Below are 17,423 nucleotides of genomic sequence, written 5' to 3'. Positions count from 1 at the left end.
TCTCAATTGGGCACCAGTAACGTCTCCATTAATTCCCAGTCCTGAGATTTTAGAAGCCTCTCCTTTCTCGTTCTTCTAAACGGTGCAGTATTGGAGGCTCTTTCAGGGTCCGGGTAATGAGACCCATTATTTTTTCTCTATTTGGTATAACGAATACGCCACGGGGAGCTTGCCAGGCTCTCCTGTGAGTTTCAATATAGCCTATAACAAATGTCTTCCTTGTGAAAATGCACCATAGACTTCAACTCAAAAATGCAAAAATCACAGAGCCAGACTGGGCTATAATTTGTGGGTACTGGCCTTGCCCTCACCAATGGGGGTCTTCCCCAGCATTCCGTATGATCCCATGAGCACTACAGTAGCACTTACGTCTGTCATCCCATTGTTTATTGATTTTCTCGAGAGGGCACCAGTACCATCTCCATTGTGGGACTTGTTACTGTTTTTGGAATATAGAATACACCATGGGTTATTCGTCAAGCTCTGCCGTGCGAGCAGGTTACTCTCGGTAGCTTGTTGGGCTCTCCGAAAGAGACGAAGTAATCAGACCAGGGTTGGCCACGTGCAAGTTGAACTCCCTACCCGCTGTGCTATCGCTCTAGTCCTCCTAGAAGTAATTTTTTAAAATTTAATTTGTATTAAGTTGTTCACAATATTTGATTGCATTTAATATTCGAACACTAATCCCACAACCTTTACACCTTCCCACCACCATATCTCAATCCCAAATCCCAGACCCTGACTGAACTAAAATAATTTATTTTGTATTGCTTGTTATGAATAATCCTCTAAAAATGAGACTAAAATGTTTTCTTAGAGAAAAGTGTGTGAAGATTGTTGTACTTCACCCAGGAGCCATTAAGTTCTTCAATAAGAGATTAGTAACATTCTACTAAAGGTGGAAAATTCTGTGTTTATATGTGTGTGTCTATAAATATATTTCCCACTGAGATGTTTTCCTTCTACTTTAAACCCCACCAAATGTGGGGTGCTACTCTTGGTATATTGGTGGTGTAAACTGTGCTATGTCCAGGAATAGACTCACTCTGAGTGAGGCTCATTTGAGCATGTGGAGAGCGGCCTTGAGCATGGGGGCAGTTGAGTTCTGGGGGGTTTTTGGCTGCCAGGCTGAGTCCATTGGGGCGGGTATGAGACTCACCCGCCCCCTCCAGGGTGCCCAGAATGAAACAGCCACAACCAGGAGTAACTCTTGACTGCAAAGCTAGGAGTCATGACCGAGAATCACTGAGTATGGCCCGAAAACAAAAAAATAAATAAGTAAAACTCAAACGTGAATTTTCAATTAACTATGTACTTTGTAAACAGTTATCATACATAACAATGTCATAATTTCTTTATGGAAAGAAATGAGTACTGGGAAGGGAAGTTGAAGTTTTCATTTGGATATTATTTTATAGAACATTATAGGAAACACATATAAGTAAAATTATGATTATGAACATTATAAATGGGGCTATATTTAAAAGTTTTTTGAAACATAAACAATGCAAACTATTTTCTTTAGCAACTTGAAATTGAAATGATTTTGATAATTTTAACTTGATTAAGACAGATTATAACTTTTCACATGGTAATTCAATAAAACAAAAAACTTTAAAACAAAAGACAGATTATGAAAATAAGTGAGTAGCCACCTATGACCTGTTTCTATGTACTTCATCAGCAAGTGCTCAATCCATCAGACAGGGTGAGTTCAGCGCCCCAGTGGGACAAGGAGATGCAAGGTCAGAAAGTTTCCCTTATAACAGACCGGGTCACTTCATGCAAATCCCTCTCAGGCTCTGGGGTCAAATGCACTCTGGGCTGTGAAGCTCACAGCTGTCTCCTCACTCAGGGCTGAGTCTCTGGGGAAGGCAGAGCTGTGGTCGAGAAGAAGATGATTCTCTGGGGTCTTCTCCTCTCCCTGCTAACAGCCCCGCTGGGTGAGTGTCCCAGATGTGACAGGGTCTAGGGGAGGGAGTGACTGCAGGGACTGATAGTGACTGATTCTCCTTGTCCCCAGGTGTCCTGTCCCAGGTGCAGCTGCAGGAGTCGGGCCCAGGACTTGTGGCTCCCTCCCAGACCCTTTCCCTCAGTTGCTCTGTCTCTGGATTCTCCATCACAACCAGTCCTTACTGCTGGGCATGGATCCGCCAGACCCCAGGGAAGGGCCTGCTCATTTGGGGCTCATATGTTATAATGGAAACACCAACTACAGCCCGACCTTCAAGAGCCGCATCTCCATCACCAGAGACACGAACAAGAACCAGTTCTCCCTGCAGCTGAGCTCAGTGACCCCCGAGGACACAGCTGTGTATTACTGTGCGAGAGACACACAGTGAGGGGAAGTCAGGGTGAGCCCAGACACAAACCTGCTGAGACAGGCTGGGCTGCAGGGGCCTCCACGGCCACCAGAAGGCGCTCAAGACTGAAAGGGGCACAGGGACCAGGAGGGGCTCAGGTCCACAAAGGGAATCCTAAAGCACAGTAAATAACCCACACTGTACTCAGAGTGACCGCGGGGTCACACAGGGGTCCCTGTCCTGCCATCACTCACTGTCAGGACAGGTCCATTCTCAAATCTCCCGCAAGGATCCCTGTACCGACTTCCTCCAGGATCTCACACTTCCTGCAGCCCCTGTTTCCTCCCAGCCACATGGAGGTGAAGGTCTCTGACCCTCCCCACAGTGACCTCGCACACTCCCCTCCTGTCTGCTCTCTGGAGACTCTCACGCCCTTGCTCAAGGACCAGAGATGGGTTCAGCCGAGTCTTCTGTCAGGGGGTGCCTATTCACCTGATGAACCACCTGTGACCCCTGAGACTCCACTTCTTTCTCACTCTGCTGTGTCCCTCTGTGCAGGGCTAAGGGAGGAGCTGCATGAGGACTTGGGGGAAGCTCCAGCCCGCACCCCTCAGCTCACTCCTGGACACTAGCCCTGCAAGGCCATCAGGAAGGGTCCCTGTTACTCACTAGTGTGTATTGGTCAGGAAGATGCTGTGGGTGTCACAACTGAAATCGATAAAAATAAAACATTGATCCTGGTAGCTAGAGTGCTCATTGATTGCAACGAAAATGATCTGAAAAACATACATCAATGATGATTCACATGCTGTGCTCTTGACATGCCATAACCAGGAAATCAGGGACTGCATTTCCTTCTTATTCTGCACCCTGAGATCCAGGGCCCCCACGGTGTGTCCCCCAGACAGGAGGCAGATGTGCTGAGTGGCCCAGAAAGAGGCAGGCATAATGCTTGATTCCTCCTGCATCTGATTTTAGTTTATTTGGAACCTGAATGGCCTGGATAGTCACACTCTATAGAGAAAATCTATTATTTTGAGAAAAAAGATGTTCAGATAATATTCAAAGACACTGGATTGAAAGACACTACAAAAAGGAGTATTTCTGTTCACAGACATTTGTCATTCAAATTTTGACAAGACGTCAGATACCCAGCCAATATTCAAGGATATTGATGCTTAATGGGACTTGGAAATTCTACTGGCCTATGAATCAAACACCCAGTATTCTACTGTCAGTGACATCAATTTTCACAAGTTAAGTTTTTCTTTCTCTGCATTTTTGTCTTGTACTGTGGCCCTTTGCTCTCCCTTTGCAGGACTTCCCCATGCAGCCCTTTCTCTGTAAACCAGACATACTCTAAGGTCTCTGTGAGCTGTGATGGGACTCAGGCATGAGTGACCTCCACATGGAGGCAGGAAGGATTCCCTTCTCCATGGGGCTGTCTCTGAACACACCTCCCTGGGGAAACTGCTGTGAATCAGGCTGGGCTCACTTCCTAGTGCTCACACTTCCTGTCTCCGATGGTGCTGAGGACACACTCCCTCTATTAATACAGGGATTGGGGGACTGTGAAGGAACCCCCCAGACCACAGGCGGGGCTGCAGGGGCGCTGCCGACCACCAGAGGGCACTCGGGAGCCACCTCAAAAAAAGGTCTCAGCCCCACCAGGGGGCCAAGAGGGTCACCATGTGCTAGAAGCCCACACGTGCCAATATTCTGTCACAACACAGAGACACTCAGCCCCCATCACCCCACCCACTCCCATCCATGCCCAGTCCCAGGGTCTTTCCTAGGACCCTTCCCCATCTGGGAGCGGCTCCACTTTCAGTGACACCCTCACACCCCCAACCCCCTTCCTGTGGTCTGTCCTCCCTGTCCCCAACACTCACCCCACCAGGCCCCCAGGACTGCAACGCCTGGCAGGGGGAGTACTAATCGGTACTTTCCTGTTTGTTATTATTTTTATAACTTTCTCTTTATATTCATGTAAGATATAGAAGAGCTTTTCCTTATTTTTCTCCCTCCTTCTAGAAAGCTCTGTGACCTATTTTAAATTTCCAGGACTGAGAGTAATCCAAGAAGTCTTTAGGCCTGAGTAAAAACCCACAATATATCCCTAGAGGGGAAGGCTACTGAGAGTGAATCTCCGTCATCACACCCTACACACACTTACACAAACAGGGAGCACTGCAGAGAGCGTGAAGGAGGGCTGAGGCTTGCGGGAAGGAATAACATGGGCCAAGGGGAAACACTGGGGTGAGGGGTTCAATCCACTGTTTTGGTGTGATGATCACTGTACATGTGTCCATATATCCACGCTCATGAAACATTAATGATCTACAAGTCAGTATTCTGTGTAGGGCCTGGCTTTTGTGGTGTTTACTGGTAGTCAAATACTGACATGGTGGAAAGGAGACATGGGGTCGGGCTGATGTGAAGAGTCACATGCCATGCACCTCCATTAATGCTAGTCTCCAATATCTTCCAGGTTTTGCATTACAAAATTACAAAATTACAAAATTCAGAATAAATACAACTTGTTCTCAGTACAGGAAAGAAGTTCTTGAGAGCTGCTAGCCCATATATTGTTTGGTTTTCTTGTTAGTTATTTGTGAGTTTTTGTCTGGTTTTGGGGATATAGTTGGCTTTCTCAGGGATTACTCCTGACTCTGCTCTCAGGATTTACTCTTGAAATTGCTGGGGGAAGCCTATGGGATACTGGAGATCAAACCTGGGTCAGCCGTGTGCAAGGTAAGCGCCTGACACTCTGCTATCCTTCAGCCCCTGTTGGTTTGGATGTGTTGTTGTGCCACTCTGGGTATACTGCTGGCTCTGTGCTCAGGGGTTGCTCCTGGTGGGGGCATGGGAAACCATATGAAATGCAAGTAATGAACCTAGATCTGCCTCGTGCAAGGGAAGAAGCTTACCCTTCTGCTGCCTCTACATCCCTTGTTACTGGAGAACGATCCTGGTGAACAGGGACACACTGTGGAATGGTGTGAGTATTTTAAAGACAGACTGAAGAGAGAAGGGGGTGGGGGGCCAGGGGCCTAACATGCTTGTGGACTGAGAGCTCCTAATGCCCAACATGGTGAGAGTTTTCATTTAGAACAAGGAATCATGAGAAGAACGACAATCTTAGGTCAGCTGCCTGACTTAGTGTATATGAGCTAAGCTTTTATACATCTGAGGGCCTTTGATGTCAGGGCAAACATCAGGACAGACATCTTTAACCTAAAAGATGTTCCCTCTGGGAGAAACAGCAGAGAAAGAGCAACACAGGATCCTGCCTCAGGTTTCACAAATATCAGGGCTATGCTATAGCGCCATTCTGCCTTACTCCTGATTCTATTTCAATTCTTGGTTCACAACTTATTCATGACTGGGCGTGAGTCAGTGGATTACATTTTTAGTTTGGGACCAACTCTGACAATGCGTTAAGAGAATATAGCATTAAGTATGTAACCTTTTCTGTGTCAAAAGATGCATGAAACAGAAGTATGACTGTAGATATTACATGATGATCTTCAAAAAATAAGTACAAAATATCACAAATTAAATTGGTAGTCATATAATAATTCCATGATAGAATAGCATAGTTTCTGAATATTTTCCAGGTTACAAGGCACCCCCAGAACCGACACTTGCTCTCAAGTCCAACACTTGTTCTATAGATTCAAATAAAACCTTTTATGTAGAAGGAGGATATGCAAACAAGCCTCTCACTGTGATGATAAAAACAGCCCAGCCCTGCGTCATCTCCGGGAGAGGAGTCAGTTCAGGGGTTCCCAGGGGCTCCATCCTGACTCAGACAGAACCAACATGGTGTGTGGGCTGAGCTGGCCTCTCCTGGTGGCTGTGTTAGGAGCTAACTCCGAGGCGACAGAGACACGGATCATGGGAGTGAGGGGAGAGGCAGATCCTCTGTGTGAGGAGTTTCCTGACCAGGATGTCTGTGTGTTTGCAGGGTTCTAGTGTGAGGTGCAGCTGGTGGAGTCTGGGGGAGACTTGGTGCAGCCAGGGGGTCCCTGAGACTCTCCAGTGAAACCTCTGGATTCACCTTTATTGACTATTGGATGAGCTGGGTCCGCCGGCTCCAGGGTGGGTCTCAAGCTTAAGTAGTGATAGTATATTTGTATACTATGCCGACTCTGTGAAGGGCCAATTCACCATCTCCAGAGACAACAGCAAGAACACACTCTCTCTGCAAATGAGCAGCCTGAGGGAGGAGGACACGGCCCTGTACTACTGTGTGAGAGACACAGTGAGGGGAAGGCCCTGTGGGCCCAGACACAAACCACCTGCAGGAGGAAGCAGGGTGAGCTTCAGGAGCACAGGCCCCCAGGAGACTCTGAGGACTCACCCCAGAGGAAACATTGCTCATGATCAGATGAATCATCTTCCTGTGCCAATCAGGACTGACCTGCCCCTCAGCTCTTAGATGACCCCATGGACACTTTGTTCTGTGGGTTGTGGCTTTGAGTCTTCCATCCCCACTGTGGGCGGGAAGGAGTTTGTCTGACTCTCACCCTCATGATGGTAGTTTTCACTCATAGGATTATGACTTCCCTGGGGCCTGAGCGGCAAATTATTCTATTGTAGAAATTAAAATGACTCTGTAGGGATCATCATGGTGTCCTCGTAGGCGTAACTTCATGAGAATGAAATCCTAGTGTCGGGGCCGGAGCGATAGCACAGCGGGTAGGGCATTTGCCTTGCATGCGGCCGACCCGGGTTCGATCCCCGGTATCCCATATGGTCCCCCAAGCACCGCCAGGAGTAATTCCTGAGTGCAAAGCCAGGAGTAACCCCTGAGCATCGCTGGGTGTGACCCAAAAAGCAAAAAAAAAAAAAAGAAAAGAAAAGAAATCCTAGTGTCCATTCAGCTGTATGCTGGCTCCTTTCTGCTCTCAGACACAGTCAGTGCCCACTGACCTCTGCTCTCTGACCTGCACCCAGGTAGCCTCTACCTGGTCACCCACACCTGGGAGTCCTGCTCTCTGGGATCAACTGACCAGGGACCCTCCTTACACTGAGGCCCCATGCGGAGACCATTGCAGATGTGACTCAATGAATTTCTCATTGTAGATCAACCTCAATTTCTGGTCTGCCCTCCCAAGACAGAGAAACCTGGAGATTAGCATCTACAGTCCTCCCTCCCTCTCATGGTGACCCCTCTGAAGCAGCTCTCCTGTCCTGGAGACCTCCCAAAGTCACCTCTTTAAAATCCCAAGTGCACCATTGGTTCTTCACTTAGGGAACACAAAGAGTTTTAAAAGTTCAGTATTAATAATAAAGAGTAATGTTGAAGGTAGATTTCCTATTAGAAATTACACTATCAGTCATGACTGCAAATGGCTAATTTTGAATTAAACTAATGGATACAGAATCATTATTAAAAACTGTACTATTCAAATATGGCCAATCTGTGTATTTTTAGTTTGGGGGCCACCCTTGGGAGTATTCTGCGTTTACTTCCTGCCTGTGTCCTGGTCTCTCCTGTAGTATTCAGGTATCAAGCTAGTGGTGCTGGAAAATGAACTTGTGCAAAGATGCTCCAATTTTGTTGATCCTGCCTGAGTTGCTGTGAAAAACAAAATTTTATTGTTTCTGTTATGCCAGGATTGTCTAACAATGATAAAGTATAAAATGAATGTCCTAGGTTTCTTTCCTTTTTAATTTGGTTCTTGCACTATTTCTAATGCATTACTAATTCTAAACCAGAATATTTATTTATTCTACATCTGAAAGAGTGAAACAGCTATAGCATGAGGCAAGAAAGGGAAAAGAAATTTGACTAATTTAGTAAGATGAAAATAAAACAAAAATTGTTAATCTACAGTTAATATTGGTGTGTGAAAATAAGCTTTCATAAATTTAAGGAACTCTGTTTCTCAAAACTTATCTTTTTGAAAGCAAGCTAATTTTGTCAAACTAACTATAGATAAAGTTGTTGGTAAGTCCTTTTCTGTTATTTAGAAATTTGGTATGTGTTTAGATTTTCCTTTAATACATCCAGGGTGAGAAAATGATTCTCTTAATAATATATCTGAAAATGCGCCATTTTTTAGCATGTTGCCACTCAACACAAGTGTAGAAATTAAATTTCTGAGTCAGTGCCGAATTAGAATTTTGTTACCCTCTAGAAAGTATAGCTCGTGAAGGTGTTGGAGAGATGGTATAGCTACGGCACTTGCCGTATGTGCTGTAGACGTAAGACGTGGCCCTCAGTAAGTACCACATGAGTGATCCTGAGCATTGCTGACTGTTTCCTAAAACAAAACAAAAATGTTTCTGTGGGACGTGGCAGTACACAGAGGGCTGCAGGGTGTGCTGAGCCCTGAGTCGAGTGCCCAGCACTGCATGCCCACGCTTTCTTCCCCTTGCCAGTACCACTGGGGATGCCCCTGTCTCTCTCCAGGGCCCCAGGCCCAAGCAGCAGTGGGTGCTGAACTCTCAGGATTGCGCCACTGGACTTGGAATTGTCAGGTCAGGGCCCCGGGCCCCCTGAGCACTACTTGGGAGGCTTCCCCTGGACCCCAAGGAAAAATAAACCCATTGAGGTTTTTCACTTTAGATTTGATAATTTATTTAGTACATAAAACACTTATATATGCTCAGCTGAACATAAATATGCTGAAGATCGCTTTTAAAATATTCTGGCTATACTTCCAATGTATAGCACAGTGAATAGGGCGTTTGCCTTGGACGTGGCCAACCCGGGTTCGAATCCTTCGTCCCTCTCGGAGAGCCTGGCAAGCTACCAAGAGTATCCATCCCAGAGGGCAGAGCCTGGCAAGCTCCCCGTGGTATATTCTATATGCCAAAAATAGTAACAACAAGTCTCACAATGGAGACGTTATTGGTGCCTGCTCCAACAAATCGACAAGCAACGGGATGACAGTGATGACAGAGACAGTGAAATTTAAGGAAGTGAAATGTTGGTCTTGGTGAAGCAGCTTTAGGAAATATTCCCAACATTCCCCAGGCACTCCAGCTTCCTCCCTGAGGTCTGGGGGCCCAGCTCCCCTGGAAACTGCTGAATGTGGAGAGCACAGAGACAGCACAGGTGGGTCCGGTCTGTGAGGATTCACTGTCACTGCAGGAGCTCCAGGACAGGACACCTGGGGACAGACACAGTGAGTGACATGCTTGTATACAAGAGTGTTGATTAATCCTGTAGCCACCTGCTACCTGAGGTGTGACATCGTCCACCTCAGTCCTCACGTGGCCCTGAGTAGGTGTCTGTGTTTAGAATTTTGTAGACCCTGCAGGGTGTGTAGACTACTTTTGATCCTTAATGCTGACTTTTTTAAACATCACAATATAAAGCATATTTTATGGCCCCTTAGACGGAAGTCAGCCCTTGGGTGCCCCACGGAATTACGGGGTACAAGTATGTTACACAGCCTGTGTCTAGGTTCCATGCATTGGGACGAGGTAGAGGACAGCCTGCTCCTAAGGGCCAGCACAATTGCGCCCTTGTGAAATGTGTGAGTCTGAGCACTAAGACCAGGTTCCAGGACCCATAGTTTGTGGTTGAGGACTCTCCATGAGCTTCTTTTCAGGACCTTGATGGGTCTGGGATCCTCAGTGGTGACCCTAATAACAGTGTCCTGCGGTTCACGGTCATCTTCTGAGTGATGAGTTATATTAAGGAAGGAGCAGGCTGAGGTGGTCCTGGCCAGTCTAATCACAACAGGAAGGTCAGTAGGCGAGGCAGCTTCCCTGTCCCTAAATAGACTCAGCACCAGTGAGAGTGAGCGAATCCATCCAAATAACTGCCTTGAATATTTCAGAGTGAAGCTGCTCATGGAAAAGGGTTTTTTTTTTTTTGAGTAGAAATAATTTATTATTATTATTATTTTTTAATTTATTTATTTTTAATTAGAGAATCACCGTGAGGGTACAGTTACAGATTTATACACTTTTGTGCTTATACTTCCCTCATACAAAGTTTGGGAACCCATCCCTTCACCAGTGCCCATTCTCCACCACCCGTAAACCCAGTGTCCCTCCCACCCTCCCCAATCCCATCTCCCCCCACCCCACCCTGCCACTGTGGCAAGGCATTCCCTTCTGTTTTCTCTCTCTAATTAGCTGTTGTGGTTTGCAATAAAGGTGTTGAGTGGCCGCTGTGCTCAGTCTCTAGCCCTCATTCAGCCCGCAACTCCCTTCCCCCACATGGCCTTCGACTACAATGTAGTTGGTGATCGCTTCTCTGAGTTGACCTTTCCCCGGAACGTGAGGCCAGCCTCGAAGCCATGGAGTCAACCTCCTGGTACTTATTTCTACAGTTCTTGGGTGTTAGTCTCCCACTCTGTTATTCTATATACCATAGATGAGTGCAATCTTTCTATGTCTGTCTCTCTCTTTCTGACTCATTTCACTCAGCATGAAACTTTTCATGCCCATCCACTTGACTACAAAATTCTTGACCTCCTTTTTTCTAACAGCTGCATAGTATTCCATTGTATAGATGTACCAAAGTTTCCTCAACCAGTCATCCGTTCTGGGGCATTCGGGTTTTTTCCAGATTCTGGCTATTGTAAACAGTGCTGCGATGAACATACATGTGCAGATGTTGTTTCGATTGTACTTTTTTGCCTCTCTGGGATATATTCCCAGCAGTGGTATTGCTGGGTCAAATGGGAATTCAATATCTAATTTTTTGAGAGTCGTCCAAATTGTTTTCCAGAAGGGCTGAACCAGTCGGCATTCCCACCAGCAGTGAAGAAGGGTCCCTTTCTCCCCACATCCTCTCCAACAGCGGTTGCTTTTGTTCTTTTGGATGTGTGCTAGTCTCTGTGGTGTGAGGTGGTATCTCAAAGTTGTTTTGATCTGCATCTCTCTGATGATTAGTGATGCAGAGCACTTTTTCATGTGCCTTTTGGCCATTCGTATTTCTTCCTTGGTAAAGTTTCTGTTCATTTCTTCGCCCCATTTTTTGATGGGGTTGGATGTTTTCTTCTTGTAGAGTTCAACCAGTGCTTTATATACCATTGATATCAACCCCTTATCTGATGGGTATTGTGTAAATATCCTTTCCCATTCTGTGGATAGTCTTTGGATTCTGGTCACTGTATCTCTTGCGGTGCAGAAGCTTTTTAGTTTAATGTAGTCCCATTTGTTGATCTCTGTTTTTACTAGATTGCTTAGTTCCGTGTCACCTTTGAAGATACCTTTATCTTCAATATCGTGGAGGGTTTCGCCGACCTTGTCTTCAATGTACCTTATGGTTTGTGGTCTAATGTTGAGGTCTTTAATCCATTTTGATCTGACTTTTGTGCATGGTGTCAGGTCAAGGTCTAAACCCATTTTTTTGCATGTGGTTGTCCAGTTGTGCCAGCACCATTTGTTAAAGAGGCTTTCCTTGCTCCACTTCACATCTCTTGCTCCCTTATCAAAGATTAGATGGTCATACATTTGGGGTTGTGTGTAGGGATATTCCACCCTGTTCCATTGGTCTACGGCTCTGCCTTTGTTCCAGTACCATGCTGTTTTAATTGTTACTGCTTTGTAGTAAAGTTTGAGGTTGGGGATGGTGATGCCTCCAAGTTACAAAGCTTTCAGGTTAGTCTCAGTTATACAATGCTCAAACACCCATCCCTTCACCAGTGCACATATTCCACCACCAAGAATCACGATATACCTCCCCCCTTCCCCCCACCTCCCCAGCCCCCCACCCTGCATGTGTAACTGGTAAATTTCACTTTACTTTGATTACATTCAATATTAAACAAAAAATTCACTTGTGACCTACTTTAAAGGTCCAGGACTAAGAGTAACCCAAGACGCCTTTAGTTATGAGTAAAAACCCATAATATGTCCCTAGAGGGGAAGTTTATTGAAGTGAATCTCCGTCATCACTCCCTACACACACTTACACACACAGGAGGCACTGCAGAGAGCATGAGGGAGGGGTGAGGCATGGGGAGATGAATGACATGGGCCAAGGGGAAACACTGGGGTGAGGGGTTCATCCACCGTTTTGGGTGTGATGATCATTAAACCTGTGTCCATATATGTCACTGCTTGTGAAACAAATGCACCATAGGTCAGTATTCTGTGTAGGGTGTGGACTCATGTGGTTTTTACTACTATCCAAATGCTTACCGGGTAAGAAGAAGAGCTGGAGCCAAAATTGATGTGAAGATGCCCACTCCAAGCACCTCCATGCATCCTGGTCTCCAACATACTCCATCACTGTATTACTGTATCACTTTCTTCCCATTGATCATCGATTTGCTTGAGCAGGTGCCAGTGATCAAAAAATTTAGAATAAACGCAACATGCTATCATTACAGGGAAAAAAGTTCTTGACAATTCTCTAGCCTGCATTTTGTTTACAATGTTGGTTTTGGCTTTTTTTTCATTTGGTTTTGGTTTGGGGGCCAGACCCAGTGATGCTCAAGGGTTCTTCCTGGATCTGTACTCAGGAATTATTCTTGAAGGTGCTTGTTGGACCACATGGAATATAGGGGATCAAATCTGGATTGGCCATGTGAAGGACAAGTGCCCTACCACTGAACTATGTCTCAGCCCCTGTGGTTTGGTTGTGTTGTTACTGATAATTTGTGCATACTTCTGGTTCTGTGCTCAGGGATCATACCTGGTGGGGGCATGGAAAACCATGTGAAGGGCAGGAAATCAACTTGATGAACCACATACAGGGGAGGAATTTTCCACCTCTGATGAGAAAGAGCAGAGATGAACAGACACAGGAGCTTGCCTCACAGGCCTTGCATATACCAGGGCCCTGTATTCTGTGCACTCTGCCTTACTCCTGATTCTATCTTAACCCTTGCTTCACAAAACATTGACAACTGTGAGTAATTTAGTCGATTCCTTTTGTCTCAATAGTGGGACCAAGTCTAAAAACGTATCTTGAGTCTCACTGCATCAATATCATCCTGTTGTTCATTGATTTGCTCAATCTGGCGCCAGTAACTTCTCCATTTGTCCTAGCTGTGAAATTTTAGAAGCCTCTATTTACTCGCCCTTCCCAACAGTGCCACATTGGAGGCTCTTTCAAGGTCAGGGGATTGAGACCCATTATTGTTATTGTATTTGGCATACTGAATATGTCAGGGGAGTTTGCCAAGCACTGCCGTGTGGGCAGAATACTTTCAGTAGATTGCTGGGTTCTCCAAGAGGGAGAAGCAGACTCTAAGAGGTTGTGTGACCATGCACTTCTGCAAGCTTTGTTTTATAGTCTCTGGATCTTGACCGTTGACGGGATTACATGGCTCTGGGGGAAGTTTGTGGGTGTGAATGGAGGATCTGGGTGGAGGAAGCCCAGTCCCGATTAGAGCAGGCTTGGAAATCGCAGCCTTGGTTCCAGCACACCTGGTGCCTCTGCCTGTTCCTACATGCATGAGGCCTGTCCGATCATATGGAAAGAGGCCTTGAGCTTGGCTGTGGTTGAGTTCCAGAGGTCTCAACTGCCGGGGATCTGCTCAGAGCAGGGAGGGAAAATCAAAGAGCCCTCCTTTGAGAGGCCTCTGAAGAGAGCCAGGCACAGTGGCAAGAGATTCTGCAATTTTGAGTACATTGTAAAAATCATTTAAGCTTATATGTGTCACATTATATCACAAAATGGAAGTAGTACCTTACAGATTAGAAATTTTATATAAAAGTAAACATTAAAGAACATCAAGTATATTGCTTTTCATGAAATAATTGCATACTGGAGAAGCAGAGTTCTAAACCTTTTCCCCCACACCTCTCACCTGCTCTAGAGTCCTCCCTTCTCTCTACAAGTTCAGAGAGAACTTTTTATAGAGGAGAAATATGCAAATAAGACTCTCTCCACAGTGATGAAAACAGCCGAGCCCAGCCCCAGTTCTGGAAGAGGAGTCAGTTCAGGGGTTCTCAGGGGCTCCATCCTGACTCACACAGAACCAACATGGTGTGTGGGCTGAGCTGGCTTCTCCTGGTGGCTGTATTAGGAGGTAACTCATGGGCGACAGAGACATGGAGCATGGGAGAGATGGGAGAGGCAGATCCTCTGTGTGAGGAGAGTTTCCTGACCAGGATGTCTTTGTGTTTGCAGGGGTCCAGTGTGAGGTGCAGCTGGTGGAGTCTGGGGGAGACTTGGTACAGCCCGGGGGATCCCTGAGACTCTCCTGTGCAGCCTCTGGATTCAATTTTGGCAACTATTGGATGCACTGGGTCCGCCAGGCTCCAGGGAAGGGCCTAGAGTGGGTCTCACTCATTAGTTATGACAGTGGTTATATAAGCTATGCCAACTCTGTGAAGGGCCGATTCACCATATCCAGAGAGAACAGCAAGAACACGCTCTATCTGCAAATGAGTAGCCTGAGGGAGGAGGACATGGCCCTGTACTACTGTGTCAGAGACACAGTGAGGGGAAGGCCCTGTGGCCCCAGACACAAACCACCTGCAGGAGGAAGCAGGGTGAGCTTCAGGGGTGCAGGCCCCCAGGAGGCTCTGAGGACTCCTCTGAGGAAACGTTGCTCATGACCAGATGCATCATGTTTCTGTGGAGATCGGGACTGGCCTGACCCTCAGCTCTCAGATGGCTCCATGGGCTCCTTGTCCTGTGGTTTGTGGCTCTAAGTTTCCATCCCCACTGTTGGCAGGAAAGACTGTCACCTTTTCTGCCTCCTAATGGAAGTTTCCTGTGGTGGGACCATAACTCAGCTGAGAAACCCATTATTCTCTTGCATAAAATAAAATCACCCTGAAACAGTTTTAATCCTCCCCCTGGGAAGAGTCACTTCACAAAGTGAAGCAATGGCCTGTACTCAGCCGTGTGCTTGTCCTGTCCCTCTGAACTCAGACACACACTCTGTCCTTTCTGACTTTTCTCCTCAGACCTGGACCCAGGCAGCCTCCACCTGCTCACCCTGCACCTGGGAGTTCTGCTCTCTGGGATGGGTTGACTTTTGTCCCCTCATCAACTCTCCAGGTGGACTTTCAAGTTTTTCCATTTCCTCTGCATCCGTCAGCCATTGTAGTGGAGAAACCAGGTCCTCTGACCCCTCCTCAGTGAAACAAGAGACATCCCATGTGAACACTCAACCTGCCCCTCAGGGAGTCTTGGGGCCACCACAGCAGCCCTGGATGAGTCCTGACATGAGATTCCAGCACCCACAGGGAGACGCCCTGAGCCATGGGACCAGCCGCCTCTTCTCAGGGAGTCTGACCCTGTCAGGTCTGAGTTCCTCACATGTGTCTCCCATAGTCACGCATGGCCATGAGCTCAGACCTCAGACTACTCAGTGCTCTGTAGACTGTGCTCATATGGGGCCTCGCTTCATGGTGCCTCTCAGAAGCACAGGGAGTCTCAGACAATGTGAGGATCTCATATCCCACCTTGTTCTGTTCTCTTGTCCTTGTTCTGGGCCCTGTAGCACCTGCTCAGGTGACAGAGACTAAAAAGTCCTTCTCTGAGTGTGAGACTTCTCCTCTCAAGGCCCACACCTGATAGGTGGAATTAGGAGTGGAGCCGTGCAGGGTAGAGGGACATGGACTTGTTTGTGGCCATGTGTTGTCCTCCACCTCACACAGGACCCTCATCTGCCCGACCACCATGTGAAAGGAATTCCAACTCCTGAGGGTCACCAACGAGGGTTATCAACGAGGGCGTCTGTGCACAGACAAACTAGTCAGGTTCTGCTCTTAGCAATTACTCCTAGTGGGGCATGGGGGACTATAGGGGATCCTGGGGCTCAAACCCAGGTGGCCGAATATAAGGCAAGCACTGTCTCTGCTGTTTTATCACTCCAGCCCCTCTGACTTGATATTTCTTCTCCATCACATCTGGAACTCTGTGCCAACAGGTCTTCTATGTAAACCATGTACAAAGTTACATCATTATAGGCACTAATTCCAGCGTTGAGTTTATCCCCCGACCCCCAGGCCTGGTGCCCTACATTCCCTTGATTCTGAAACTTGCCCTGGACACAGCATCACACCCCCAGGTTCCATCTCAGCGCGGGAAGGTCCCACAGGCTTCCCCTGTGCTTCTGACTGACACCCACTGGGCAGAGGCTCATGGCTTCATCCTCGGTCACATTACTGTGAGAGACTTGCTCTCACATCTTAGAAAATGTTTTCCTTTGACAATTCCTAATGTATTTTCAAAATGTAGAGCTAAGGAAGAGCCAGATGGAAGACATGCACAGGGCAAAGAATGAGGAAGGATACAGAGCATTGAAGCTCTCCCTGAGCCCCCTTCTCCCGGCACCCCCAGATACACCACACCCAGAGCCCAGGGACCCTCCTTACACTGAGGCCCCATACAAACATCACTGTAGATATGACTCGTAATCAATTTCTCATCGTGCATAAACCTCAATCCAGAAGCACCCCTCCTGAGACACTGAAACTTGGATTTAGAATCTAAATACCTCCCTTCCCTCACATGGTGACCCCACTGAAGCAGCAATTCCGGTATGGTGACCTTCCCAAATCAACAGTTAAACATCACAAATACACCCTTTAATCATCTTGCACTTAGAGAACTAAAACAATTTTATAGGTCTATGTCAATAATAAAGGCGAAGATTGAAGATATGACTTTTTACTAGAATTCACACTTTCAGCCAATATACCATAGGACTGAATAGGGATAAAATTGAAGAGTATATAATTATCATGAAAACCCGTTATTATCCAAATACAGACAAAAGATGGTTCCTTTGGTTTGGGGGCCATTCCTGAGAATACTGTGCTTTTACTTCATGTCTGTGTGCCAATGCCCCTTGCAGTGCTCAGCGGATCAGGCTTAGTGGCACTGGAAAATGAACTTGGGACACTCACGTGCAAAGCATGAGCCCATTCCATTGTGCCTGCCCAAACTGCCTAAATTGCTGTCAAGAAGAAAATTGTAAAAGTATTTCTGTCAAGCTAGGAGTATCTAATAATGAGAAATACAAATGAATGATTTAGGGTTTTATTCATTTTAAGTCATTTCTTTCATGGTTCTAACTAAGTTACTAATTATGAGCCAAGATGATTTTTTCAGTCCAAATTGTAAGGAATGAAACACACATAAATGAGTATGAGTCAAGAAGGATTGAAAAGAAGAAATATAGCCTATTTAATATGCTAAAAATAGAGCAAAAATGTTATTAACACTTACAGTTA

At 46.4% G+C, this 17,423-nt stretch overlaps 1 gene segment (V, D, J or C); it reads left to right on the top strand.

The window, feature by feature from the left end:
• The first annotated feature begins 14,214 nt into the window (after positions 1–14,214).
• On the top strand, positions 14,215–15,324 carry LOC129399805 (immunoglobulin heavy variable 3-74-like). The segment is given in 3 exon segments: positions 14,215–14,260; positions 14,362–14,672; positions 15,241–15,324. Coding segments are annotated over 3 exon segments (441 nt in total).
• The last annotated feature ends 2,099 nt before the right edge of the window (positions 15,325–17,423 follow it).

The sequence above is a fragment of the Sorex araneus genome, chromosome X (assembly GCF_027595985.1).
Source record: "Sorex araneus isolate mSorAra2 chromosome X, mSorAra2.pri, whole genome shotgun sequence".
In the NCBI taxonomy this organism is placed as follows: domain Eukaryota; kingdom Metazoa; phylum Chordata; class Mammalia; order Eulipotyphla; family Soricidae; genus Sorex; species Sorex araneus.
This window is presented reverse-complemented; position numbering and strand designations above follow the sequence as displayed.